The sequence below is a fragment of the Strigops habroptila genome, chromosome 19 (genome assembly GCF_004027225.2).
Source record: "Strigops habroptila isolate Jane chromosome 19, bStrHab1.2.pri, whole genome shotgun sequence".
NCBI lineage: Eukaryota > Metazoa > Chordata > Aves > Psittaciformes > Psittacidae > Strigops > Strigops habroptila.
The window spans coordinates 3,978,274-4,005,838 of record NC_044295.2 but is presented as its reverse complement, the minus strand read 5'-3'; the positions used below and the strand labels follow the sequence as shown (position 1 = coordinate 4,005,838).

Here is a 27,565-nt window from a genome sequence, read left to right as displayed (position 1 = left end):
CACACAGCCCAGTGCGGTGCCGGCGGGGGGCGGTGTGCTCACGTAGGTGCGCTGCCGCCATTGTGGTGCGGTCCAAGCTCATCGCCCCGTCCCGGAGGGGCACGGGCAGGGCTCGGGCGCGCCCCGGAGGGGGCTCGGTATCGCTCCCCCTCCTCCCGCCCAAGGCCGCCCGCCTGGCCGCGGGGGGGGGAGCGCCGCCGCACCCAAGATGGTGGCCACGGAAAGGCGAAGCGGAAGTGGGGCGGCTGGCGCGGGGCACGCCGGGAAGGCGGTGAGGGCACGCGGCGGCGGCGGGACCGGGACCGGGACTGGGACTGAGGTCGGGATCGGGGTCGGGATCGGGACCGGGACCGGGACCGGGATCGGGATCGGAACCGGGATCGGGACCGGGATCGGGACCGGGATCGGGATCGGGATCGGGATCGGGACCGGCATCGGGGTCGGGGTCGGAGTCGGGATGGGGACCGGGACCGGGACCGGGACCGGGACCGGGACCGGGGTCGGGGTCGGGATCGGAGTCGGGATCGGGATCGGGACCGGGACCGGGATTGGGGTCGGAGTCGGGATAGGGACCGGGACTGGGACCGGGGTCGGGATCGGGGTCGGGATCGGGGTCAGGATCGGGGTCGGGAGCGGAATCGGGACCGGGATCGGGGTCGGAGTCGGGATCGGGACCGGGACTGGGGTCGGAGTCGGGATAGGGACCGGGGTCGGGACCGGCATCGGGATCGGGGTCAGGGTTGGGATCGGGACCGGGGTCGGGACCGTGGTCAAGATCGGGGTCGGGACCGGCATCGGGATCGGGGTCAGGGTCGAGATCAGGACCGAGATCGGAGTCGGGATTGGGATCGGGGTCTTGTCCGTCTCCGTGCCGCGGGGCAGCTGCGGCCTGGGCCAAGGAAGGGGGCTCCGAGGTGTCAGCGCTGAGGGGACCTCGGGACAAGCCTCGGAGGGTCCCGGGGTGTGGGGAGGCAGCGGGGGGGCGCTGGGGTTCGGCTGTGGAGGTCCCGGGGGGCACCGGCCCGGCCCGAGCTCACCCGGTCTGATCTGTTCAGGTCCAAGCCGGCGGCTGACGGAGGGTCCGGGCCCCGCGGGGGGCCCTGCGCTGCGCCACCATGGGCAAGAAGAGCAAATTGGGCAAGAGCCGGCGGGACAAGTTCTACCACCTGGCCAAGGAGACTGGTGAGGGGGGCAGGACCGGTAGGGTCTGCGGCGCCGGTAACCCCGAACCCCGCTAAGCTGTGCCCCCACTTCTCCATCCCACAGGCTTTCGGTCCCGCTCCTCCTTCAAGCTGCTCCAGCTCAATAGGAAGTTCCAGTTCCTGCAGAAGGCGCGGGTGCTGCTGGACCTGTGCGCGGCCCCCGGCGGGTGGTGAGTGGTGTCAGGGCCGCAGGTCTCAGCCCGCTGCTGCCCCGGGGCACTGTGACAAAGCAGCTTGTGTGTTCTCTGTTGTTGTGGCTCTGTGCTTGATGCCAGAGCTGATCCCAGCCCCCCGACAGAACAGCTCAGTGCTGGGGGGGCTCACCTGGAACCCCGCTGTAGCTTTGTTCCTCTCCGTTCTTTCCAGGCTGCAGGTGGCTTCCAAATTCATGCCGGTTTCCAGCTTGATCATTGGTGAGTGTTGGGACCCAGCAGGAGCAGGCTGGGGCAGGAAGCTTCACCACAGTGCCTGGATGTGGCCAAAGAAGGGGATCCTGGATTTGGGATCCTGGTGGAAAGAGAGGATGGGTGGGGAAGCCAAGCTCAGTTTTGAGGGGTTGCAGTCAGTGTTCATGTCTTTTTCCAGGGGTGGATTTGGTCCCCATCAAACCCATTCCCAACGTGGTGACACTGCAGGAGGACATCACCACTGAGAAGTGCCGTCAGGTATGAACCTGTCTCCTCTGCCCCGAGCCTCACGTGCCAGTCTGGGTGCCAGAGCACCATCTGCAATGCGAGTGGGCATCACCCTGCCTGCTCCACTGGGGCTCCTGGGGGTCGGGCAGAGGCAGGGGGCTGAGCTGGCATGGATGGGGGGTGCTGCCTGTTGGCTCTTGCAGGGGGGTTAGTGGGGAAAACGCGTGTCCCTGTCGCTCAGGCCCTGCGCAAGGAGCTGCAGACATGGAAGGTGGATGTGGTGCTGAACGATGGAGCACCCAACGTGGGAGCCAGCTGGGTGCATGATGCCTATTCCCAAGGTGGGGCCTGGCAGGGTCTGGGGGTACAAGGGTGGGCACATAGAATCATAGAACAGTAAGAGTTGGAAAGAACCTTTAAATCATCTAGTTCCAACCCCCCCGCCATGGGCAGGGACACCTCGCACTAAACCATGTGGCCCAAGGCTCTGTCCAACCTGGCCTTGAACACCGCCAGGGGTGGAGCATCCACAACCTCCCTGGGCAACCCATGCCAGTGCCTCACCACCCTCACTGTAAAGAACTTCTTCCTTATATCTAACCTGAACTTCCCTTGTTTAAGTTTGAAGCCATTATCCCTTGTTGTAGTACTACAGTCCCTAAGGAAGAGTCCCTCTCCAGCATCCTTGTAGCCCCCTTCAGACACTGGAAGCTGCTCTGAGGTCTCCACGCAGCTTCTCCTCTCCAGGCTGAACAGCCCCAACGTTCTCAGCCTGGCTCCATACGGGAGGTGCTCCAGCCCCTGCTCATCCTCGTGGCCTTCTCTGGAATTGCTCCAACATCTCCATGTCCTTTTTATGTTGATGGCACCAGAACTGCACACAGTGCTGCAAGTGAGGTCTCACGAGAGCAGAGCAGAGGGGCAGGATCACCTCCTTTGCCCTGCTGGTCACGCTTCTTTTGATGCAGCCCAGGATACGGTTGGTTTCCAGGCTGCAAGTGCACAATGAAGCTGGCTCATGTTAAGCTTCTCATCCCATAGCCCAGCAGGGCAGGGTGGCAGTGGGGTGTGCAGTGGGACAGGGAGCTGGGCGGTGGGGACAGTGATGACCATTGCCTGCTCTTGTCCCCTGCTGCAGCCAACCTGACCCTCATGGCCCTACGACTGGCCTGTGATTTCCTCTGCAAGGGTGGCTGGTTCATCACCAAGGTTTTCCGTTCCCGGGACTACCAGCCCCTCCTCTGGATCTTCCAGCAGTTCTTCAGCAAAGTCCAGGCCACCAAGCCCCAGGCGTCCCGCAACGAGTCTGCTGAGATCTTTGTGGTGTGCCAGGGTGAGCGATCAGGGGAGACCTGCAGCTGCTGGAATGGGGCTGGGAAAAGCCTGCTGTTACCTCTGATTTCTCCATCCCAGGTTATCAGGCTCCAGATAAAATCGACAGCAAATTCTTTGACCCAAAATATGCTTTCAAGGAGGTGGAGGTTCAGACTAAGTCCGTTAGCGAGTTGGTCAGCAAGAAGAAACCAAAGGTATGAGTAAGGTCAAGCAAATGGGGCTGAGGATTGTGGTCAAAGACGTAATAAGTGAAGTCACACACGAAAATGGAAGCTCTGGGGATGCATAGTGGTGGAAGAGCTAGTTTTGGGGAGGTTTGCAGCCTTAGAAGGTGGTGCAGTGATGGGGAAATGGTGATACAAGTTGTGAAGCTGGGGATGGACCAGTAAAACCCTCCCTGCAATGGTTGGCCGCTGGGTTTGTGTCTCTGTGGGGTGTCTTTAGGACATAGGACAGCAAAGGCTCTGTGAAGTGGGCATGGACCTGACACAAAGCTCATCACCTCACTCAGTCTGAGGCGGGACTGGGAGGCACTGTGGAGCTGGCAGGTTGGGGCTGGTGACTTGCCCTCATCCCTTGGGCATGGGGGCATGTTTAGGTGGACACGTGCAGCAAAACAGGAGTTATCTGACATCGTTGAACCTTTAGGGATGGTGGAAGCTGCCTCTATGGCTCATACAACTCCCTCCTCCTGCAGGCAGAAGGCTATGCAGATGGTGACATGACCCTCTATCACCGCTTCACCCTGATGGACTTCCTCAAGGCTCCCAACCCCGTGGACTTCCTCTCCAAGGCCAACGAGGTGAGGACCCGAAGTGAGGGGGACCTTGGTGGCCCCTGAGGCTTCCCCAGGAGCACAGAGTGATGCAAAGAGGGAGCCAAGCGCCCCAGCTATGGCTCTGTTCCTGTCGTGGTGGACGGGAGGCTCCACCAGGCCCACGCAGGGGCTGAAGCTCAGGGGGAACAGCCCTTTCCCTCTGCTCTGCCCAGATCACACTGGGGGACGGTGAGCTGGAGAATCACAGCTCCACCACGGAGGAGCTGCGGCAGTGCTGCAAGGACATCCGTGTGCTGGGAAGGAAGGAGCTCAGGTACTGCGGGTGACTGGGGCAGGCTCGATGCTGGGCCTGGCGGGTGTCTCTGACTCTCTGCCTCCCCACACAGAGCTCTGCTGAACTGGAGGACAAAGTTGCGGCGGTTTTTGGCCAGAAAGCTGAAGGAGCAGGCAAAGGAGCTGGATATCAAGTAGGGACAGCAGGGTTGCCCCAAAGCTCCAGTATGGTGGGATGGGGCTGCCACCAAGAGAGGTGGTCTGAGCTCCTTCCTTTTGGCAGCCTGAGCTCCGGGGAAGAGGAGGAAGGCAAAGAGGAGGAGAGGAAGGAGAAGAAGACATCGCCAGGAGCTGCAGCTGATGAGGTGGTGAAAGAGGAAGAGGAGGAGGTAGAGCTGGCGTTGGCGGAGATGAAGGCCAAGGAGCTGGCAGAGTTAAAGAGGTAAAAAGATCTCACACAAGGAGAGATGGGGGAGCACGGGAGGCTCCAGCCGTGGGCACAGAAGGTGGCAGTGTCAGCCCCCGACCCTCTGCTGGCAGCAGGTGGGGTTTGTGGGTCTGGGGTCCTCAGGGTCATCTGCTCCTCCAAGCGGGTGAAGCAGTTGTTCAATCTGGCACAGGCCCCCTTTGTCCCCACTGGGGACCCCTCCCAGAGAGATCACAGTGCTGCGAGGGAGATCTGTCATTGATGTGGCAGTGGATGAGCCATTGGGATGGGGCGGGGGGGGCAGGCAGAATGTAGCCCCATTCCTTTGTCTCTTCCAGAAAGAAGAAGAAGATCCTGAAGGAACAGCGGAAGCAGCGTGAGCGTGTGGAGCTGAAGATGGACCTCCCTGGTGTCTCCATTGCTGATGATGGTGACACCAGCATGTTCTCCCTCCAGACTATCCACAGGACCCCGGTGTGTGGGGCAGGGGGAGGCCAGACTCCCAGAGCTGTTGGGGCTGGGACAGTGGTGGGCGCGTGGCTGATGTACTTTACCTTATGACTTGTCTTCCTTGTGTTGCAGCTGCTGAACGAGGTGACCCGGGGGGACATGGCATCAGCAGATGCCCTCCTGGAGATAGGACCTGGGGACGATGATATTTATGTCTCGGATCAAGAAGGAGAGGACGATGTGTCCCTGGCCAGCGACCTGGACCCGGAGGAGCTGGTGGAGATAGAGGCCCGGCAGCGCCGGCTGGAGCGGGAGCGGCGAGAGCAGGGTGCAAAGGGGTGAGAGCAGGAGAGACCTCCCTGGGCACAGGCTTCCTCTGGAGCAGCTCCACAAGGCAGCAGTGGGTTCACCCCATCTTCACTTGAGGGGTTCTGATCCTGGTGCTGCCTTGTAACAGGGTGAAGTTGAAGCAGAAGGAAGATGAGGAGGAAGGGGAGGAACAGGAGAATCCGCTGCTGGTACCCCTGGAGGAGAAGTCGGTGCTGGAGGAACGGCAGACCAGCCTGTGGTTTGGGAAGGTGAGTCCTGCTGGGCCCACAGCAGCAGCCTCAGCCCAGCAGCTTCCCTGTGTCCCCTGACCTGCTGCTCCCCGTCCCCAGGATGCCTTTGCTGGCATTGAAGATGATGCAGATGAGGAGCTGGAGCTGGGGCAGTCGCAGATGTTGGCCGAGAAACAGCGCGAGTCTCAGAAAGGTTAGTGAGGGCTGCGGGGGGCACAGAGGGACAGCCCCAAGGCCCAGGCTGGGGCACTGGATCACACCTCGGTGCAGATACGGCTCTGGGCATGCCTGGAGATCTCCAGAGGTTGTTTCCAGTCTGTGTCCTTACCCAGCGAGCTGGGTGTCTAGAGGAATGGTCTGCAGTGGGGTTTGTCTCAACCCTTTCTCACCCGGTGGTTCGTGTTCCCCAGACAAAGCAACAAGGAAGGAGCAGCAGAAGAAGGTGCCCCAGGAGGAGGCTCCAGCTGAGTCCCTGCCTGCCACAGACCCAGGACCTGACACTGGTAAAGTGCAGGATGAGCAGAGCAGTGATGATGACAGCAGCAGCGATGAGGAGAGGTGAGGGCTGGGAGAGGGCTGGTCTGGATGTTGTCCCACAGCTCCACAGTCCTGGAGAGCTGGGAGATGGGGTGAGCACCCCAGCCCCGACCACTCTGCTCTCTGCAGGCCGCCAACACCAGTGGGGAGGAAACGGGGCCGTGTCGAGCCATGTGGCTTTGAGGTGGTGCCCATCGAGAACCCAGGTGAGCGCTGGGGGCTCCTGGACCTGTGTGTGCCCAGCGAGTCCCTCTTTAGGGACCTGAGGCAGGGTCACACCAGGCTTCCCAGGCTGGCAGGGCTGCTTGTAGATGGGCCAAGCTTTAAGCTGTCTGTATGTTGCAGTGAAAAGAGCCCGTGTCCTGGATGCAGAGGGCTTGGCCCTCGGCTCTGTCATCGCCACCTCCAAGAAGGCCAAGCGGGACTTGATTGATGACTCCTTCAACAGGTACTTGATCTACCACCAGGGGACAGGCAGATGTATCGATGGGGAGCAGGACCCCACATCCTGCTTACACTCACCTGAGCCCCCCTCTCCCAGGTATTCCTTCAACGAGGATGAGGGCGAGCTGCCTTCATGGTTCACGGAGGAGGAGCAGCAGCACCGGCGCCGGCAGGTCCCGGTGGACCGGCAGACGGTCGAGGCCTATCGGCAGCGCTGGCGCGAGATCAACGCCCGCCCCATCAAGAAGGTGGCAGAGGCCAAAGCCCGCAAGAAGCGGCGGGTGAGTGGGGCTGTGGACCCGTGTGGGGCTCCGTTCCGCCCCCCCCCGGGTGCTCCATCCCTCTTCAAATCCCCCCTGTCCCTATACCTCTCGCTGTGCCCACAGATGCTGAAGAAGATGGAGCAGATGAAGAAGAAAGCGGAGGCTGTGGTGAACACGGTGGATATCTCGGAGCGGGAGAAGGTGGCCCAGCTGCGGCGGTGAGTGGGGAAGCTGAGGTCCAGATCCTGCCTGTTGTGCTGGGCTGGTTCACGATGCCTTGTCCTTGCACTACACAGGGGCAGCTCCTGTGTGTAACCCAGCAGGGTTGGCAGAGGCTGGGCTGGAGCTGGGTGCAGGCTGAGGGGTGACAGAGCAAGCAAAGGAGCCCCATCTTGGGGCACAGAGGAGTGGAGGGACCCAGTGTTGGTCTTTGGATACATCCCAAAGCCAAACTGGTGGACTGGTGGTCTCGGTCTCACCTTTTGCCATTCTCTCCCAGCATCTACAAGAAGGCTGGGCTGGCCAAGGAGAAGCGGCAGGTCACCTACCTGGTGGCTAAGAAAGGTGTGGGACCCCGCGTGCGCCGTCCTCCCGGTGTCAAGGGCCAGTTCAAGGTTGTCGACAGCCGCCTGAAGAAGGATGTGAGGGCTCAGAAGCGCAAAGAGCAGAAGAAGAAACGCCACAAGTGACGTGGGACCAGCTCCATCCCCAGGGAGGGACTCAGCTTGGGAGCAGCCGGCTCATCCTGCCCCATCCTGGGGACAGGACTGTGCCAGCCACACGTTGCTATTGGTGCCTTGATGTGACATTGCCTCCTGTCCTCCAATGGGGCAGGGAGGGTTTATTTGGCCATCTGTGGAGATGGCACCAGCATCCACAGCAGCCCTCGCTGACCCCAGGGAGGTTGTGGCTCAAGGGGACAGCTCCCTGGGCCATACTTGTCACTGAGCCCTCGGGCAGGTGCATGTCAGGGCCGTGCATGGAGCAGCTCTTTGGTTACAGCAGAATTAAACCCTGGTCTGAGACTGCAGCAGGATGTGTCCTGCCTCCCTTCATCAAGTTTGGCCAGCAGCGTGGCCAGACCTGCACCCACCCTGCCCCAGCCAATGCAGTGCAGAGCAGCCCCCCCATCCCTGCCACCCCTATCCCTTGTCACCCTCCCCATGTGGGACCCTGCAGGTTTAGGAAAGAGACCAAGAGAAAAGTCGTGCCTGAGGCAGTGTGTGTATTTAGGGCAGGGACCGGGGACTGTGGCTTCTCCCTTTCAGCAGTGCCTGAATCTGGGTGCAGACATGGTCCTTACAGCCCTCACGGTGGCAATGGTACCATGTTAGTGCCAGGGATGGGAAGCACTGGGTACTGGGGGGGTGGGAGCTGCTAAAGGGAGATGGGACCAAGTCCAGAGAGAGCTGTGGGCATCTCAGCCATGCTCTGCTCCCGTGGAGGGCCAGGGTGGGAGCAGAACCATCGGCTCTCCTGGTTCTCGGTGGCTGAGGGATGGTTCCAGCTGCGGGGCTCCAGGCTGTGCTAGAAGTTTTCCTGCTCCTGACCATCAGCCTCTTCAACATGAGATATGGGTGTGCTGAGAGGAGAGACCTGCTGCCCCCCCGGCTGCCCTTGTCCCTCCCATCCCTTGGAGCTCAGTGTCTCATCCCCTGTATGAGCCTAAATCCACAGATGTTGAGCTCCATAAGGAGCACAAGAGGATTGATTGGGGGGGTCTGAGCCCCCTCAAAGAGGCACAGCTCTCTCTGCACCCCACAGCCTGGGTCCTCCCTGACCTCAATCCCCCAAGCTCTGCCCAGCAAGTCCCCATCCATCAATGCAGGGCTCCAGGCACCTGGCTGGGCTCCTCCATCCCTGCTCATGGCCCATCTTCCCCTAGCTCCAGGGGCTCAGCACAGCCCAGGTTGGCCCTTCAGGGTCGGTGGGTCCCCATTAGGGTCCCAGTGGTGGGGTGACCCCTCTGCCCTGTCAGGCTCAGCCCCCACCTGAGCTGCAGGGTGTGCTGTGGGCAGCATCCCTGCGATCACTGCAATGGGAAGGATGAGCTCAGGGTGAGCTGCTCCTGTTAATGAGCGAAAGCTCATTAATGGGAACTGAAAGCTCAGCCAGGCCCCCTCTGAGCCACTGGAGTGGCCACCAAGGCCACATCCCCAGCAGGGCTCACCCGTCTCATAGTAGTCGTGCAGCATCACGGTGGCTGCCTGGGGGTTCCTCACTGGGAAGTCCTGCCTGGTGGTGAAGGTGAAGGTCTCCTCCTCCTTCGTCAGCTGTGGAGACATCCCAAGGATGAGGTGCGACCACCCCTGATGGGGAAGCATCCCCGCACCCCAGCACGCAGGGTCCTGCTCCTGTCCCCATGCCCCATCTCACCGGGTCCAGGTAAATGGTCACTTGGTCAGGCTTCACCTCCACCTTCACCACCTTCTGCCTCTTCAGCTGGAGGGACACGGCTCAGGATGGGCAACAGCTACTCAATGGGTGCCCTAGCACCCAAGTGGGTGCCCCTTCATGTCCCACTGTGCCTGCCTCAGTTCTGGGGGCAACAGGAGCTTCCTACCTCCACCACGGAGCTCTTTGGGCTGTAGCCAGATGGCAGCTTGGCCTCGATGACAACCATGTTGGTGGCACGACGGTCCCCAGTGTACCTGCAAGGACAGAGCCCTGGGGTGCAGTTGGGGTCTGCTCCTGACCCACCCAAACCCAGGGGGCAGCTCCAGCCCTACCGTGCCCGGAGGATGAGGTGGAAGCGGGCGCTGGCGTCCCCCGTGCACTCCTTGGGCTCCGTCCCCACGTGGAGGTCGAACATCCCCGTGCTTGGGGGTGGTGGCACGTTATAGCGCAGGGTCACCTGTGGTGGCACAGGAGGGTTGGCACCACCGAGACAAACCAACTGTCTTCATTAGACTAACTTCTGCTCATTCTAATCCTCCTTGTGTTCGTTCCTAGGTTAATCCTGGTGTTGTTAAGCAGGGAGATGATGGTAAAGGTTCAGATTAGGGTGGTAGTTGGACATGTCAGATGGGAGTGGGAGGAGGAGTGCAGTTACTGGGTCAAATAGCAGGAATAGGATTGCTGCTGAGGGTTGAGAAGAGCAGTCAAGCAGATCCAAGCAGGTCAAAGCCACCTTCATCCGGAGATAGTTGCTCTGAGTCCGGGTTTGAGCAAGTCAGGTCAGCGTGGTGAGAGTGATTCTCAGGATGAGGGATAGGCTGAGCATCCATGTAATTGTGTCTCTTGCTCTTCTTTGGGCTTTGTACCAGATTTTGGAAGTTGGATTTTGGACATTTTGGACTATTTCTTTCGCATAGTTGTGACGGGGACCCCACGTCCTACCAACCTGCACGAGGGCACAGCCCTGCCCGCGGGCTTGCACCACGTATGGCCCCGGCAGCTCGAGAGCTGCCTGCAGCAGCACCAGCCGCCTGCTGCTGCGCACCAGAACGTCCTGCACGTTGCCCAGCGGGGATGTCACCGTCACCATCAGGTCCCCATTGCTGCTGTATGTCAGGGCAGCATACTTGGCCAGGGCTTGCAGGGCCACCACGGTGTCCTGGGCATGGAGAAAGCAGCAAACCGGGGGCACCCCCTAACTGTAGATGTAGGGTGGGGGTGCTTTGGGACAGCGCCATGGACCCTGGTGCTGGTACCTGCGTGCTGCTTGCTGAGCCAGCAGACGATTTGGGAAGCGGTGCCCAGGTCGGCAGAGGACACTTGGGGCTGGGAGAGGTAGGCCAGGAGGACATAGGCTGCCATCTCCACCTCTGCTGGAGCAGCGGCAGCCCAGGAGGGCTGTGATGGGGACAGAGCCTTCCCCTTCCTGCGCCAGAAGAGCTGCCCCTCTGGGAGAGAAGGAAGTGGGAGCTCAGCCCCCTGCTCCGGGGGTGCCAGGGGGCTGTGCCTGGGATGGGGTGACCCAGGGAGGTGGAACCTGCGCTGATGCTGTGCTGGGCCAGGCGCTGAAGCCGGGCTCGCTGCCTCAGCACCCGGCATCATCCCACCAGCCCCTCCGGGGAAGATGGGGTCATCCTTCTGGTGTCCCCAACATAAGAAGGACATGGAGCTGTTGGAGCAAGTCCAGAGGAGGCCACGAGGGTGCTCAGGGGCTGGAGCAGCTCCCGTATGGAGCCAGGCTGAGAACATTGGGGCTGTTCAGCCTGGAGAAGAGAAGCTGCGTGGAGACCTCAGAGCAGCTTCCAGTGTCTGAAGGGGGCTACAAGGATGCTGGAGAGGGACTCTTCATCAGGGACTGGAGTGATAGGACATGGGGTGATGGGTTCAAACTGAAACAGGGGAAGTTCAGGTTGGATATAAGGCAGAAGCTCTTCCCTGTGAGGGTGCTGAGGCGCTGGCACAGGGTGCCCAGAGAAGCTGTGGCTGCCCCATCCCTGGCAGTGTTCAAGGCCAGGTTGGACACAGGGGCTTGGAGCAACCTGCTCTAGTGGAAGGTGTCCCTGCCCGTGGCAGGGGGTTAGAACTGGAAGAGCTTTAAGGTCCCTTCCAACACAAACCATCCTTTGATTCTATGTTGTGAACTTCCAACCCTCCAATTTGCTTTGGGATTGATTGTCAGCCTGTGGGCAGCTCTAGCTGGGATGGAGGCACTGCCAGCAAGGCACATAGAGGTGGCATCTCCTAGCACCTTCACAAGAAGCCAGCAACCATTTCACCCGGGAACCTCCTGCACTTCCAGAGAGCAACCATGCTTACAGGAGACTGAACTCACCTGTATCCATGGCATTTGATCACTTGATGGATATCGATAGCACTTTCCCTGATTCCCACTCACCATTCCATTCCTCCCCAAGAGCTTACAGGGAACGTTCCCATGGCACACATGCAACTCTGTTTTCCCCTCTCTTAGCCTGCTGAAGCCTGTGTGAACATCCCTACCCCTGGGGAGCGCAGCCACCCCAGCGGAGCTGGCTGGGGCAGGATTCCCAAAGGGAAAGGCACTGGCTAACTCCCACATGTCTCTCACAGCCTGCAGAGGCTGTAGGACAGTGAAGAGGAGCCCTGCAACCTCCCCCTTCCCCAGCCCAGCTCTCACTTTCTTATTGCTGGGAGCAAAGTCTTTATCCAACGAGACAATCCGAAACTTCACTGGAAAGAGCAAAGGGGGATGCAGGAGCAGGTGCATCCACAGGGAGGGGGGATCCCCATAGGGAAGGCGGATGGAAATCCACCCCGAGCCCTGCAGTGGGGCCCTGCCCCACAAGCAGCACAGCCTCCAGTGCTGCCAGTGTGTCCTGGCATTGCCCTGGGCCAGCGATGGGGTTCCCAGTGTATCCCGGGATGAGCCCTTCCATTTCCATGCAGCATAGGAGCAAGGCTGAGCCTCCTGCACCCTTCTCCCACCAAGTCCTTCTATCCTGCCCCCCTCACCTTGCTGCCCAGGCTTGTATACAGCCTTGTCTGTCTGTATAAAGATCCCAGGCTCCAGGGCTCTCAACATCACCTTCTTCATGGAGACATGCAGGGAATCTCCCTGGATTGAGATGAGCAAGTCTACAATTTCCTCCTTGCCTTTGGTGGGGGCTGGAGCCTCCCAAGGGGAAACACCAGGCACAGGGTGAGAACAAGGGACATGCCATGGCCAGGATGCTCTTCTCATGCCAAGTGACCCAGAGCACTCCTCATCCTCAAGCCAGGGGCTGAGATGAAATGTCCTCCCCAACACCCTGCCCTGGCCTGCAGGGGATTATTTCAACCACCAAGTAACTGGGCTGAGCCCGAGCATGGGGGATGAGGCCCTACCAAAAGATGAGGAAGTCACGCCTGCTCCCAGCCCCACATGGGACCACAGCCCCACGCTCAGGAGAGCTGGTGCTCTGGAGACAGTGGGGTGTCCAGGGCATCCCCCTCGACACTTACGGCTGTGCATAGAGTGACACTCACAGGGAAGGTGATGTTCAGGTACAGATGAGGATCCTGGACCTTCCTCTCGAACAGGGTGATGTTATGGGTCCTGTCTGCTCTCTGCAGCTGTATGCTCACCTGCACAGGCTCATGGAGACCACTGATGTGGACCCACAGCATCGCTGTGTATGGGTGGTAGATCACAGCTGGGGACACAACCACGTAACTCCTGGCAAGGAGAAGTGGTGACATGAGAGGAGTGGGGATGAGGTGCACCACGGAACAGGCCCCACAGAGGCCTCTAAGAGGTACTGGGTGCACTGAAACCTGTGCTGGGGTTCAGGGCCACCTCCCCCAGCATCCCTGCTCTGCTTCTGGGCTCCCCTTGACTTCTCAGCTCAGCAAAGCAAAGGCTCTGCTCACACATCAGCTGCACGTGAGGCAGCACCTACAATAAACCATCCCAGAGCCACCAGCCATGGGCCCCACCAGCCTGAGCATTTCCACCCTGGCCAACAATCACATGCGTGGGATGAGCTCCCACCACCTACTGACAAGGACCCAAGACTACACACTCTCCCACCAGCCATGGACAGACAGACAGACACAGAGAGGGCTCACAGAGCTGCAGACACCCCAGATGCTAGATGCAGGATGAGGAGCAGCAGAACAGGCAGGGCAGCTAGGGACCTCATGTCTCCACATGCAAGAGGACATTGGGGATGGCCACAGCCTCCTTCTCCAGGTGTTGGAATGCTGTAGACCCGTGCCTGCTCTGCTGCAGGCTCTGCAGCAAGATCTTTGCTTTCCATCCGGTGAGCAAACAAGGGCTGGCAGAGGGACCTGCAGATGCAGCCAGGGCAGTGTTTGACATCTGCCCACAGCCTCCTGGGTTCAAGGCTCTGATGGACTTTGGTGACTTGAGAAAAGGTTCCCATAGGCTCTAGAGGTTCAAAACCAGGGGGCAGGACCCACCTACACACTGGTTTGCTGGGTAACTATGGCAGGAGGGAGCAGGAATGAATCCCCAAACTGAAAGCAGGCAGCACATCATGGGAACAATGTGTGAGTTGGTTTCTCAAAAGGGTTTGTTTCCAGGTACTTCAGATTTAGCCAAAGAGCAGCTATTTGGGCTGGGTGCAGGTCTCAGGCTGCCTTTTTGCCCCGTTTCCTCTAATTCCATCAGCTCAGTTATGGGCACAGGCGCAGAATGGTGTTGGGCTGGGAGCTGGACACCAGCCTGAGCACAGGCTGAGCTGCCTCCTTACATCCTAGTGGGAATTTGAGGAAGTTGGCCCAGCTCCGTGACTGCCATACAGCGCTCTGAGTGCAGTCCCCTTCCCTTTGGGGGCATGGCGGGGGGCAGAGGCAGTGCTGCAGGAAGCCATGGATGGGGTGGACCTCTTTCCCATGGGCTCTCGTGCTGTCCCCATGCCTGCTGTGCTGGATACAGCCCTCCCCTCACCTCCCTGCCCTTCAGGAGCAGCCCCACACAGTCTCAGCATCCAGAGGAGGCTGGTCCCTGCCACCCCCATAGAGAGCAAGGTGCAGGGAGCATGGCCCTGAGCCCATTCTGCTGCTGCAGGACATGGACATGAGTCAGTGCCCCCACAGGCATCCCCTGGATAGTTCAAAGTGACGAGGAGCTCAGGGCCATCAGGGTGCAGGGGGGGCTGTGAGCAGTGAGGCCAAAGGGAGATTGATTTGGGAGCAGGGGGGGCTCTGCCTCTTGCTGTGGTGATGCTGAGGAGAAACAGTACGTGAAGGATTTGTCACTGGGTGCTGCTGGTGACTCTGAAGCAGGAGCCAGTGTCCCCCAGCCCCTCCTGACCAGGCACCACTGACCCCGCACCGTGCTGCTGCTTCCACTGCCTTGTTGCCAGTGCAACGAATGCTCTCTCCGGTTTGGTCTCAGCTCTTTATTCAGCAAAGCAAAGTGAAGGTGCAGCCCCACTGACACATCACGGAGGTGGACAGGAGCACTGTGCTCCCAACACAAAGTGTGTTTTGGGCTTGGCTTTGAGCAGGGATGGTGGGAAAGAGCCTGAAGGGAGCTTTCTTGCAAGGCAAACGTTATGCTGCTTATCTTCCACTTCGCTTATTCCCAGTTGCTTTTTTCCTCATCGTTTCAGCCTGGCTGAGCAGGGACAGTGTCAGGGCAGCCCTGAGCATCCTCTCCATACCCAGCCATCAGGCTTGCACTGGTGTTCCAAGGTTTTTTGCCAGCCCAGGGTCAGCTCAAATGCCCTGATCCCCTCTCCAAGGGATTGCTCAAGGGAAATCACAGCTCCATGGTGGGCAGCCCACATGGGACATCAGGGCTGGGTTTTGGAGGCCTCATCTCAACCATGCTGCTTCAGACTCCTGCTGGGTCAGGCGAAGGGGGTGAAGGGGTGGGAGAAGGCTGCCATCCCTCGAGACTGTGGCTGTCTGCTGGGTATGATGGGGCCAGGAGCAGGGGGAGAGCCACACAGCTGCAGTTTTCCTTCACGTCAGTCTTGGAGGCTTTAAAACCAGGAATACAGCATGTATGAGGCTGGGGTCAGTCAGCCTGCCCTTCTCTGTCCCAGAAATGCCTGTCTATCTCCAACAAATGCCCTGCCTGGAACCCAACCAGCAGCCCATCAGCTCTGATGGCCCATGAGAGCTTAGGGCCACCTGGGCTGTCTTTGGAGCAGCCCCATGCACAGTGTGATGAGGGGAGCAAAGTGAACATCACACAGCCAGCAGCCTCAAATGTACCAGTATCATCCCAAAAGGGAAGGGAAGGCACCATCCACTGGTGGTGGGTGATGGTCCCACTAAGCGTGGACACACTTGGTGCACCCTGCAGCACCCACAAGCTCCATCCAGCCCGGCCAAGGGATGGGGTGATGCTTTGCTCTGCTCCATGGGCCACTGCTTTGGGTGAAGCTCTGCTCCTGGCGAGAGGATGGCACAAGCACCTCAGTGTGCTCACCTGCACCATAAGGAGCTTTGTCTCAGTGTCCACGTGCCCATGGGCTGGCACCACGGGCACCTCGGTGCCGCAGAGCTCCTCAGAGTGCAGGGCCCTGGTGATGATGGTGACATTCACCTCCCCTGTGAAGGGAGATGGGGACATTACAGTGATACTGCCTTAGGGGCTGGCTGCAGCTCAGAGCCACCCTGGGGAGATGGGGAAGGAGGAGGGTGCAATGGATGCAATAGGACCAGGAAATAGAAGGAAGAGATTGGAGAGTGGAGAAGGGAAAGGGGAGAGAGGGGAGAGGAAACTGGGAGGGGAAGGAAAGGATGAGAAAAGCAGTGACAAAGAGGAGGGTTTCAAGCAGTGTCTGGGGCTCTCCTACTCCATCCCCAGTCCTTTTCTATCCCTTCCATACCCAGCCTGGTGGCTCGCACGTCCCACTGGAAGGTCCTTGTTTCATCTGCACACACACAACCACTGTTCACCTCGTCTGAGCCCGCTGACACCTCCAGCTCCACCGACTCCACCAGCGTCACCCGGACCTGCCGGACCACGGCCATGGCTCCCTCAGCCACCACCAGGCCCCCAGCCCAGAGCCCCCCCTGCCCGGCCCCGCTCACCCTCAGGCACTGCTGCAGGTAGTTGAAGACGGTGGCCACGAGGGTGAAGGCTTCGTGCTGGACCACGGCGTAGGGCAGCGCCAGCTCCACAAAGAAGGGCTTGAAGGCCGTGAGGGTGGTGGCAGGGGCCAGCCCCAAGCCCAGCGGGGATGTGCAGAACATCCCCACTTCCCACTCGGTGATGACATCGGGCACCGTCACTGCCACCTCTGCAGAGCCCCGGTCCCTGCAGGGAGGTAAAAGATGGACAGACTTTACACGCTTGGTCTGGTGGGCCAGGCCAGCAGTAGGAGCATGCCAACCCCCTTCCTCTAGGTCTCGGGGACCATTGGTGGCCATCATACGCTTGGAGATGGACAGAGGTACCATCAGTGTCTTACGGCGTCCCCTCTCTACAGGACAGACTGTCCAATCTCTCCTAGGGTCAGTGCTGAGGTCCAAAGGAAGAGGCTGAACATGTCTCAGTGTCACTCCTGATATGTGGGCACTGAACCGGAGGTCTGGGCACTGCACCCAGCGGTGAAGCTGGTGCAGTTACCTACCTTGAGGTCTCCTTACTCACCCCACAGGCACCAGCTCCCACAGCCATGTTTCCAAGAAACCCGTCTGCATCCCTGGGTCCTCCATGACTCCTGCCAGAGGATCATCCTCCAGTTGTGGCACTGCAAATGGGCATGACTTGAACATGCTGCCAGGAAGGATGGAAAGAGGCAGGATGTCCCCAGCCATTCTTCTGCAGCCAGCACAGAGGCTGTTACAGATTCTCTCCACTCACCCTGGGGGTACAGATGGGTGCTTGATGGACAGCCCAGCTCAGCGTTGGTGACAGTTTTCAAACCTGCGTCCTGAAACAGAACACATGAGAGAGAATAGCAACCACGCCGCAGCCCAGAGATCCCAAAACACCTTTTCCATCCCGCTCTGAAGCCAGGAACCAAAGCCCCATGCCAGAACAGAGCTCCTGAAGATCAGGACCTCCCGCCACGCTGCAGTGGGAGTGCAGGAGGGGAATATTTGTGCCAGGAGTAGGTGTTGCGCCAGGGAGAGCTGGGGAAGATGTGGTGAATCTGCTCTGTCCGCTCCAATCCCAAACAGCCCCGACCCCCGGGTTTGCTGCCAGTGGGAGACATGCACCCTACAAAAAGCAGGGGAATGCCGAGACAATCTATTCTCTTCACTCCAAGGCCAGATTTGTGATGGGAAGAACAGAGCTTAGTCCCTTCCCTATGGAATGCTGCTGTGCCTGGGCTGGCAGATGCATTTCCTGTATGTGTCCTGAGCCAGTTTGTGAGCACAGACATGGGCTGGGCAAAGGACTGGGTGTTCCCAGCACCCTGAGGAGGAAAAGGAGTGTGAGGAAGGGCTGGAGGGCTCATACCTTAAACAGGCTATAGGAGCCTGGCTGGGCATCAGGCCGCGGGACCTGCCAGCGCCTCGGTCTACGACGGCACATCCTCTTCCTCGCTGGCACATCAAAACAGTTAATGGCTGGAATGGCCAAACTCATGCCTCCAAATTCATCCATCGAGCAGTGAGATGAAATAGCTTCGTCAGGTTTAAAAGGATAGATGTATCCAGAAAACGCTGGGAGTAAGTTATAGACCTAAACCAAACACATGAGCTTTGGGTGAGAAAGACACGAAACGCTCCCGGCCCAGCTCCAGCCCTTCCTGCCCCTGTCACTGCCCCATGGCTTCTGCACCTCCTTGGGGATCATAGTGATGCCACCAGCCCCAGCCTCTCTGCTGGGACCTCACCTTCCCATCTCTCTTCTCTCCAAGCCCAGCGATGCTTCCCAAGGTCCCTATTTCTCCTCCCCTAAAATCATAGAATTGTAGAAGTTTTGGGTTGGAAAGGACCTTAAGATCATCCAGTTCCAACCCCCTGCCATGGGCAGGGATGCCTCACACTAGGCCATGTCGCCCAAGGCTCTGTTCAACCTGGCCTTGAACACTGCCAGCAGTGTTTCTCTGGACAACCTGTTCTAGGACCCCATCACCCTCACAGGGAAGAACTTCTTCCTTATATCTAAGCTGCACTTTCCCTGTTTAAGTTGGTGACAGTGGAAAGAAGCTGTTGTCCCTGTGCCCCAGCAGCAAGCCCAGTCCAGCCCAGGACCAGCCTAGCACTGAGGTTACTCCAGGCTCACCATGTCGGGGTTGAGCTTGCCCTTGCCCTTGCGACTGGAGGACTGTGCACGTTGATCCACGGCATAGATGGCACACAGTGACCCTGGGGCAGCCTGCACCTTCATGCGGAGCTGTGAGCCCACCAGAGCCCTCTGCTCCGAGAAGGACAGATTCACCTGGAGAGAAGGGAAGCTTTTGGGTTCAGGAAGAGAGGAGCTGATCCCAGGTAGTACCTCTGTGCCCCAGGCTGGCCCCAAATCCCAGCAGAGGATGGTGAGTGAGGACTGAGATCAAAGCCAGGAGATGGTTTGCAGCAGCAACCGGAACAGGAGAGGAAGGAAAACCCTCCCTGAAAGGAGAATCTGGGACCGGCCAGTTGCAGGGGATGTCGAAAGACTCAGTGCCCACATCTCCCCACCAAGCCCAGCAGGCTCCGCTCACCTTGCTGGGGAAGCACTTGGCCACCTTGAGCTCGGTGCTGTCGGCCACAATCTCGCCATCGGGCAGCACCACGTAGCCCAGAACCGTGGCCACGGGTGCCAGCTCGGGGCCAATGGGCAGCTCCAGGGAGAAGGAGCCGCTGAGCCCTGGGCCATGGGAAGGGAGGAGAGTGAGGGGCAGGCACGGAGCAGAGCCCTTGCACAGCCCCACGTGCCCCAGAACCTACCGGCCTCTGCAGGCAGCTCCTTCCTGAGGACCGTGGCGATGGTCCCCTTGGCCAGGACCTGCAGAGGAGGAGGTGGGAACAGCAAAACCTATGCTGGGTGGGGAAGCAGCACAAGGAGATGAGGAGAGGCTGTGGAGGATGCTCAGAGACAGACTATTAGAGCAACATCCCACAAGAGGGATGGAAATGGTGCCCCAAGACCTGACAGCTCCAGGGTCCATCCCTGAGTCCAAGAGTACCTGCCCAGGGCTGGCTGGAAATGAATTCTGCTGGAGGGGAAGATCCTCCTCCCCTGAGCTCTGCCTTTCATGCAGCTCCCCATCTCTCCCCAGGTGAAGGCTCACCAGTAAGACCACATCCAAGCTCTGCTGCTTGCTCTCCATGGCCTTCTCATCAAACAAGTAATCCATGCTGAGCTGCTGGGGCTGTCTGCAGGGCAGCTTCTTTATCACCCTGTGTATCTTCAGGTAACTTCTGCTGTCCACAGAGAAGGGATACACGCTGCGAGATGCACTTTTGTAGTTGAGATACTCCTGGTTTTCATCCTCAGAGGCTGGAGGGTCTTGCTTGAGCTCGCCCTGAGGGGTGGAAATTGAGGCTGTCAATGGCAAAGATCAGCTCAGCAGCAGAGCACAGTAGGGGTGGAAAGCCACCCTGTGGCTGCCACATGCTTTACTGTGACATCCCTGCAGCAGCATGCAAAGAAACACAATCCAGCTGTGCTCAGCACCCAAAAACATAGAGCTGCATGCCATCATCTGGCTTGTCCAAAGGACACTCAACGGGGTAGCCAGTGGATGGCAAGAGGAGGCAGGTATATATATGCTGATAAAGCACCCCAGGACTATTTGATCTTGTGCCCAGGTGGTGAAGGTGGAAAGGATCCCGAATTTGGCAGTGAAGCATGAAAACAGTAAGGCAAAGAGAAGGAATTAGAGGAAGAACTTGCAGAATGCACCAACAGTGGGAGTAGAGCCTTTTCCTGACGCAGGAGGTAGGAAGAGTGCTGAGATCTGTAGGGTTTGACAGGCATCAAGGCATTAAACAGAGTTAATACACACGTGGAGCTCTTTACCATGGGATGCTCTGGGTGCACAAAGACCAAATGTGGTCAAGGGGAGGCTGGAAGATTTTGTGTAAAAAAATCTGTGATCTTTACCAAAATCTGGGGTGTCTGAAGGGAAGTGGGTCACTTACGTGTAGGAGGACCTTGTCCTTCCAACCAGAGGTGTCCAGCTTGAAGGAGGCTCTCCCCGACCCATCTGTGAGCAGGGTTTTCCTTTGGATTTCTCCTATAGTATTAACCACCAACAGGAACTCCTCCTCTGCTAGGGCAGAGCCATTGATTCCCTTCAGCAACATCTGCACCAGGAGGGAAGGGGGGATGCTGGGTGGGATAACAGGGTTGGAGGTCTGGGGAGTGGGATTGGTGTGCAGCAGGAGCCCTGTGGGGTGCAGGGACCCTCCCCCCCCCCATTACCGTCCCAGTGTAGGGGACCCCAGGCTTGTAGAATTTATCACTGCTTTCAAATGTGATCATGGCCTCTTCATAGACAATCATACAGCTTTTGTTCGCTTCACGCTGCCTCCCTGCAGAGAGGAAAGGCACTCAGCAACATGTCCTTGTGATTCTCACCAGGAAAGATGGGTCAGAGAGTCTCAAGCATGGAGCGTTACACATTCTGCTGTGTTTGCAAGTGGCCATATGAAGCAAAGCTCTCCTCTTGCATTCAGTGGCTAAAGGGCAAGTTTGCATAGTGCAGAACCACACAAATTGAGCAACAAATGCAAAAACATGGTCATAGAATCACAGAATGATTTGGGTTGGAAAGGACCTTAAGATCATCCAGCTCCAACCCCCTGCCATGGGCAGGGATGTCTGACACTAGGCCATGTCACCCAAGACTCTGTCCAACCTGGCCTTGAACACTGCCAGGGATGGGGCAGCCACAGCTTCTCTGGGTACCCTGTGCCAGTGCCTCAGCACCCTCACAGGGAAGAACTTCTTCCTTATATCTAACCTGAACTTCCCCTGTTTCAGTTTGAACCCATCACCCCTTGTCCTATCACTACAGCCCCTGATGAAGAGTCCCTCTCCAGCACCCTGTAGGTCCTCAGGTGAGACAGTGTGAGCAGGACCATGCTCTGTGTGCTACCCAAATATCAAGGTCTACCCTGAAGTGCCCCTCTTCATGGCTGCAAGCAAATAGAAGAGGCCACTTGCAGCTACATTGTGCTGACATTAGGCTTCTTACTTGACTCTAAGGATGTGTGTCTAACAAACCCTAAGAAAAGCAACTGCTTATAACTAGATTCAGAGCCAGAAGGACCTCATAAGACAAATAATACCCTGAAAGCTTTCCAGGCACTACTCCAGCACACAAACTAGTCTCAGGGAGGCAGAGGAAGGTGAGGTGGATGAGGAAGGGATGTCTGGGGAAGAGGATGCTGGAAGGGAAAGAAACTCCTGATCAGCCTTCAGGAGCTCAGGGACTGCTCCAGCAGTCAGGATTAGAGAGAAAAATAACACCAAAGCAAGCACGGGCACAGAGGGGCTGATGGTAATGGATGGGAAGGACAGGGACCCTGGGGACACCGGAGCAGAGCAGTTGTGCCACATCCTCCAGGTGCCACCACCCCAGGACGTCACCGCGTGGCTGTCAGCATGACTGTGCTCACCAGTGCCCTCCTCCAGCAACGACACAAAAGCGTGGAGCTGATCCTCGTAGTCCAGGCTGGTCAGGTTGAAGAAAGTGGCCGGCACCTCAGCGGAGAAGCAGCCATTCCTCCCAGTCTGAATGAGAGAGTCACCCACGTTGGAATCACAGAACCACAGACTGGTTTGGGTTGGAAGGGACCTTAAAGCTCATCCAGTCCCCACCCCCTGCCATGGGCAGGGACACCTTCCACTAGAGCAGGTTGCTCCAAGCCCCTGTGTCCAACCTGGCCTTGAACACTGCCAGGGATGGGGCAGCCACAGCTTCTCTGGGAAAAGTCTGTGCCAGCGCCTCAGCACCCTCACAGGGAAGAGCTTCTGCCTCAGAGCTCATCTCAATCTCCAGTGTCATCTGCTGTCATCCTTTGGCTTCCAGCTGCTGCTGCCTCCCTCCATTCTGTTCTGCAGCTCTTGGATCCTGAAAACTTGACCCCCTAGGGCTTGTACTGCACTCTGCCATGCAGCTGCCTGTCCCATCCCTGCCCACCCTGGCCCAAGCACCATCCCAAGTGCTCCTACTTGGCTCCTTTTCCTGCTTTGGGATGCCTGCTTTTGGGATGAGTGCAAGGTCCTGCATCTGGGTCGGGGCAACCCCAGGCACAGCTACAGGCTGGGCAGAGAAGAGATTCAGAGCAGCCTGAGGAGAAGGACTTGGGTGTGTTGGTTGATGAGAAACTGAACATGAGCCAGCTTCAGTGCACACTCGAGCCCAGAAACCCACCGTATCCTGGGCTGCATCAAAAGGAATGTGAGCAGCAGGTCGAAGGAGGTGATCCTGCCCCTCTGCTCTGCTCTCGTGAGAGCCCACTTGCAGCACTTTTTGCAGTTCTGGTGTCCTCAGCATAAGAAGGACATGGAGCTGTTGGAGCAAGTCCAGAGGAGGCCACGAGGATGAGCAGGGGGCTGGAGGCAGCTCCTGTATGGAGACAGGCTGAGAGCATTGGGGCTGTTGAGCCTGGAGAAGAGAAGCTGCGTGGAGACCTCAGAGCAGCTCCCAGTGTCTGAAAGGGGCTACAAGGGTGCTGGAGAGGGACTCTTCATCAGGGACAGTAGCGATAGAACAAGGGGTGATGGGTTCAAACTGAAATAGGGGAAGTTCAGGTTGGGTATAAGGAAGAAGTTCTTCCCTGTGAGGGTGCTGAGGCGCTGGCACAGGGTGCCCAGAGAAGCTGTGGCTGCCCCATCCCTGGCAGTGTTCAAGGCCAGGTTGGACACAGGGGCTTGGAGCAACCTGCTCTAGTGGAAGGTGTCCCTGTCCGGGGCAGGAGGTTGGAACTGGATGATCTTAAGGTCCTTTCCAACCCTAACTATTCTATGATTCTATGATTCTATGACTCTGGGTTTGCAGCAGTTTCACATGAGAGCTGGATGACCTGGTGATGCTCAAATGAAGCACCCAGCCATCCTCAGCCCAAGCACCCCAAGACGGAGAATGACTGCTAGGACCACCACCCATGTGCCTTCTCCCTCTCCTTCTGCCCTCACCTGGCCCCTGAACTCAGCACAGGTCATCTTAGATCCATTCAGGAAAACAACAAAGCTGTGGAATTGGCATAGCCTGGCCTCAGCTCTGCCTCGGAAGGTTTTCCCAGATGGGTACCTGTTGGGAGGGAGCAGGAAGGGGAGCAGATGGGGAAGATGCAAGGGGAGCATCACCCCAGGAGCAGCCAGCCTTGCTGCTCTCCAACTCACTGCCCGCAGACATCCATTGGGATCTTCTTGTCCTTGTCTGTCACAAAGCGGGGCAGCCGGATCAGCACTTCAAAGTTGGGCAGCCCTGGGGGGAGAATGGGATTGTTCCCATTTCTTCCTTCATCAGTTTCTTGCCATTCCATGAGATGGCTCCCAAACACCCCGTGTGGAGCCCAGCTTTCATCCTCACGCACCGGAGTCCTTCACACTGAATTGGTGAGAGCTCCCCTCCACGGTGATGGTGTAGGTGCCCAGGGCTGGCTCTGCAGCCAGTGAGAAGGACAGGTCCACGATGCCCTGCTGAGGACTCACCTCCCACCACACCGCCACAAGGTTCTCGTTGGGATCCTGCACATGAGAACATGTGGCATCAGCTCATAGAGATGAAGACAGGGTATGTGGTGGTGCAGGTGGGTTGACAACCTCAAGGACTCAGGTCACCCTGGGTATCCTCACAAGAAGCAAGGGGTTTGACTTGACATCACACTCAGAGCATCCCTGAGGACATCACCTCTCCAGAAGGAAAATTCCCCACCCTGGGTGCTGTATTAGCCGAGCTCCAGCCTGGCTACAGCAGGTGGAGCCGGCAGGGGGGTGCTCCAGCCTGGACTGGGAGCTCGGGGGGTTCTCCAGTTGGGGTCAAAGTCTCCATAGCAATAGCCACTGCCATCTTCCTTTGTTCAGCCTCCCAGAGGACACCCTGTCTCGAAGGCAGACAGCAAGCTGACTCTTAGTGGGCTGGAAATCATAGAATCCCAGACTGGTTTGAGTTGAAGGGGCCTTAAAGCTCATCCAGCTCCAACCCCCTGCCACGGGCAGGGACACCTTCCACTAGAGCAGGTTGCTCCAAGCCCCTGTGTCCAACCTGGCCTTGAACACTGCCAGGGATGGGGCAGCCACAGCTTCTCTGAGCACCCTGTGCCAGCGCCTCAGCACCCTCACAGGGAAGAACTTCTGCCTAAGATCTACCCAAGCCCTTATGCCCACTTTCTGTAACTTCTCTCAACACCCACAGCAGGGATGTTCCTGTTCCTGGCTCCTTGTCCCCAGCATCACACACATGCTGGGGGTCCATTGCTCCTCCCAAGGGAGATGACAGGCTGGCACAGGATGACAACTCACCTGCACGACCACCAAGGGAATCTGCAAAGAAAGAGAGAAGCATTTAGCATGCTCAAAGCACAGAGTTGAGCTTGCGGCTAAACTGTGAGCTGAGCTCCTGTAGCCCCTTCAGGCACTGGAGCTGCTCTAAGGTCTCCCCTTCAGGAGCCTTCTCTTCTCCAGGCTGCCCCAGCCCAGCTCTCTCAGCCTGGCTCCAGAGCAGAGCTGCTCCAGCCCTCGCAGCAGCTCCGGGGCCTCCTCTGGCCTCACTCCAACAGCTCCACGTCCCTCTTGTGCTGTTGCCCCAGAGCTGGATCAGGACTGCAGGGGGGGTCTCCCCAGAGCACAGCAGAGGGGGAGAATCCCCTCCTTCGACCATATCCCACTTCCCTTCAGTGTTTAGGGGATTCCATCCCTGCATCAGTCTCCTCCATACTCGTGGAAACACTGAAGATTTTGCCACTGCTGCCAAAACCGATGGTCTCAGGCACATGGAGACCCTACTGCCTCCACACACCCCCGTGCCCCAAGCCCATCTCACCTCTCTGTTGCTGGCAATGAAGTTTTGATCCAAATGGACAATTAGAATCTTCACTGGGGAGAGCAAAGGCAGGAGCAGGAGTGAGCACTACAGCCTGGGACCCAAATCTAGGGATCCCATCCCAAGAGCATGGGAGCTCTTCCAGCAGCTCCTGCCCCTCACCAGTTTGTCCAGGCTCGTAGACATCCTTGTCTGTCTGCACCAGGACCCTTGGCTCCAGAGCTTTCACCAGGACTTCCCTCTGCTCAGAGACCTGCAGGGAACCTCCCTGGATGGAGATGTGAAGATGCGCAACCTCGTACATGCTGGCAGAAGGAGTAGAAATCTGCCGCCAGGGAAACATCAGAAATGGTTTTTGAGCTTTGAGCCTTTATGTTGGATGCCAGTGCGACACCATACCTGTCCCTCACCATCACCACCCCACTGACCCATGAAGGCACCAGGGAACTCATATGCATGGGAAGACGATGCTCATAAGGTCTCCATACATGCTCCATGTCCCTCCACTCTTCAGTTCACTCATTGGCCATGCAGATGGACCCCAGTCCCCTCCCTGTTCGCCCAGCCCGGCTATGGCAGAGGGGCCGTGACTCACGTTGGGGAAGTGGGGCCAGTTCAGCTGGAGGATCTCATTGCCCTGCTCCTCCAGGGTGACGTTGGGGACGCCGTGGTGGCTTGCCATGTGCAGGGTCACCCGCACGGGCGCATCCAGGTCCAGGAGGTGAATGTGCACTTTGCCCGGGTGTGGGTAGTAGAGCGTGTAAGGGAAGAGCACCAGGTAGTGCCTGGAGAGGGGACACCTCGGCAATGGAGGAGGCCAGGGACCTCCCACCAAATCCCAGTGCTCCCCTCCACCCCAGACTCTCTAGGCAGAGGGTGCTGGGGGGTTTCTAGCCTTGGATGCTCTCTGCAGGGCTATGCCACCCAGCCTTCCACCCATGCACCCAGGGAGGCTGGCCAGAGCACAGACCAGAGCAGAGCCCACCTTGGGAAAGAGCTGAGAGGTTGATCTGCAGAAGGAAGAAAGGCTCTGCTCATCCTCCTGCTTGTGTGTGAGGCGGCATCTGCACCAGCACAGCCCAGAGACACCAACTCCAGGAACAAAGTCTTCTTATGGGGACAACCACCACCCTGAACATTTCCACCCCAACCAGCCACCACAGTCATGGCAAGGATTGTCACACCACTGAGGACAACCACCATCCCACCAGGCATGGACAGGCAGACATGGAGAGGACTTACGGCTTTGCAGATGCTCCAGCTGTGAGATACAGGGTGCACAGCAGCAGGCAGGGCAGGGCGGATGCAGACCCCATGCTTGGAGGACCAGTAGAACAAGGTGGTCCCAGAGGCCCCGTGCTGGGTTTTCTTCCTGTCCTCAAGCTTTCATCTCCCTGATGGCAGCAAATAAAAGCCGAGTGAGGCCTCTGGCTAGGACCCAGCCATCCAGCCGGGACAATGTTTAACCACCAGACCCAAGCTTTGATGGGTTCAAGGCTCTGGGCAGCCAAACCCCACCCATGGTGATGGGGGTGCTGAGCCAACTCGGAGCTGATGGACTGGCTGCATACAGGGAGCTCTGGCAGGAGGGAAGGGAATAAAGGGTCTTTCTGGGAAATGAGATCTTCACGTGTACACTGCCCTTGACCATCTCCATGGGACAGTTCTTGATCCAGCGAGTTGCTGCTCATGGGAAGCCTCTTTTCTGTTGCTCGTGGTGTCTGTCTGGGTGGTCGATTGCCACAGCTTTGCAGAGTTTCCTCCATAACGAGCCAGGCACTCCCAAGAGCAGGAATGATGCCAAACTGGAGCACTGTGCCCTTGTTTGCTCATGGCTTGCACATCTTATGTGAAGATGGGAGGTGGAGGCTGCCCACCCTGCAACCGGCACTGGGGACAGCCACGCGCTGCCTTTTCCCCTGCTCTACTGCCACCATGGGGTGGCTGGGATGGGAGCTGCTCTGTTGGGAAGGAGCCAGTAGATGCCCAAAGCCTTCCCTAGCTGCAGGGAACAGGCCAGGGAAGGTGGCAGGTGGTGGATGGGTCTGGTTGTGCCATGGTCTGGAGGCCATTGGAGGTCCCTCCTGTTCATCCGGTTCCAACCCCCTGCCACGGGCAGGGACACCTTCCACTAGAGCAGGTTGCTCCAAGCCCCTGTGTCCAACCTGGCCTTGAACACTGCCAGGGATGGGGCAGCCACAGCTTCTCTGGGCACCCTGTGCCAGCGCCTCAGCACCCTCACAGGGAAGAGCTTCTGCCTCAGAGCTCATCTCAATCTCCCCTCTGGCAGGTTAAAGCCATTCCCCTTGGCCTGTCCCTACAGGCCCTTGTCCAAAGCCCCTCTCCAGGTTTCCTGGAGCCCCTTTAGGCACTGGAGCTGCTCTAA

At 58.3% G+C, this 27,565-nt stretch overlaps 2 protein-coding genes across 4 annotated transcripts; one reads left to right on the top strand and one right to left on the bottom strand.

The window, feature by feature from the left end:
- Nucleotides 1-2: 2 nt before the first annotated feature.
- On the top strand, nucleotides 3-7,934 carry FTSJ3 (FtsJ RNA 2'-O-methyltransferase 3). 3 transcript variants are annotated; one of them, XM_030508772.1, is made up of 22 exons: nucleotides 3-271; nucleotides 1,056-1,182; nucleotides 1,267-1,372; nucleotides 1,569-1,615; nucleotides 1,788-1,867; nucleotides 2,079-2,178; nucleotides 2,976-3,170; nucleotides 3,251-3,366; nucleotides 3,870-3,974; nucleotides 4,163-4,263; nucleotides 4,337-4,417; nucleotides 4,507-4,665; nucleotides 4,989-5,124; nucleotides 5,233-5,438; nucleotides 5,558-5,678; nucleotides 5,760-5,853; nucleotides 6,071-6,218; nucleotides 6,327-6,403; nucleotides 6,543-6,645; nucleotides 6,739-6,922; nucleotides 7,028-7,122; nucleotides 7,404-7,934. In XM_030508772.1, exons 2-22 carry the CDS (start codon nucleotides 1,116-1,118, stop codon nucleotides 7,591-7,593), a joined length of 2,511 nt encoding a protein of 836 aa, XP_030364632.1. In that variant the 5' UTR covers nucleotides 3-271; nucleotides 1,056-1,115; the 3' UTR covers nucleotides 7,594-7,934. The 3 variants fall into 3 exon arrangements, with proteins under 3 accessions (XP_030364632.1, XP_030364630.1, XP_030364631.1); XM_030508770.1 differs by having other exon boundaries at nucleotides 98-319; XM_030508771.1 differs by lacking the exon at nucleotides 3-271 and adding an exon at nucleotides 561-589.
- A 935-nt stretch (nucleotides 7,935-8,869) lies between these two features.
- Nucleotides 8,870-26,618, bottom strand: LOC115617980 (alpha-2-macroglobulin-like protein 1). Its single transcript, XM_030509072.1, has 32 exons — nucleotides 26,422-26,618; nucleotides 25,775-25,964; nucleotides 25,342-25,504; nucleotides 25,180-25,232; nucleotides 24,660-24,680; nucleotides 23,732-23,885; nucleotides 23,538-23,622; nucleotides 23,331-23,445; nucleotides 21,809-21,923; nucleotides 20,610-20,719; nucleotides 20,327-20,491; nucleotides 19,474-19,707; nucleotides 19,130-19,187; nucleotides 18,904-19,049; nucleotides 18,483-18,638; nucleotides 17,712-17,936; nucleotides 17,109-17,178; nucleotides 16,896-16,995; nucleotides 16,334-16,559; nucleotides 16,129-16,255; nucleotides 15,712-15,847; nucleotides 12,806-12,995; nucleotides 12,293-12,452; nucleotides 11,958-12,010; nucleotides 10,839-10,881; nucleotides 10,544-10,749; nucleotides 10,248-10,460; nucleotides 9,634-9,758; nucleotides 9,468-9,555; nucleotides 9,281-9,346; nucleotides 9,071-9,177; nucleotides 8,870-8,936 (listed from the first exon to the last, which is right to left on the bottom strand). The coding sequence occupies exons 1-32, from the start codon at nucleotides 26,493-26,495 to the stop codon at nucleotides 8,885-8,887; spliced, it is 4,026 nt and encodes a 1,341-aa protein (XP_030364932.1). The 5' UTR covers nucleotides 26,496-26,618; the 3' UTR covers nucleotides 8,870-8,884.
- Nucleotides 26,619-27,565: the final 947 nt, after the last annotated feature.

Coding starts and splice junctions, on each gene's coding strand:
- LOC115617980 (XM_030509072.1), bottom strand. CDS start 26,495: ATGGGGTCTGCATCCGCCCTGCCCTGCCTGCTGCTGTGCACCCTGTAT. Junction 23,623..23,731: donor ATTCAGTGTGAAGGACTCCG/GTGCGTGAGGAT, acceptor TTCTCCCCCCAG/GGCTGCCCAACTTTGAAGTG. Junction 12,453..12,805: donor ACCTGAACATCACCTTCCCT/GTGAGTGTCACT, acceptor TCCCCTTGGGAG/GCTCCAGCCCCCACCAAAGG.
- FTSJ3 (XM_030508772.1), top strand. CDS start 1,116: ATGGGCAAGAAGAGCAAATTGGGCAAGAGCCGGCGGGACAAGTTCTAC. Junction 1,373..1,568: donor TGCGCGGCCCCCGGCGGGTG/GTGAGTGGTGTC, acceptor CGTTCTTTCCAG/GCTGCAGGTGGCTTCCAAAT. Junction 1,616..1,787: donor GGTTTCCAGCTTGATCATTG/GTGAGTGTTGGG, acceptor GTCTTTTTCCAG/GGGTGGATTTGGTCCCCATC.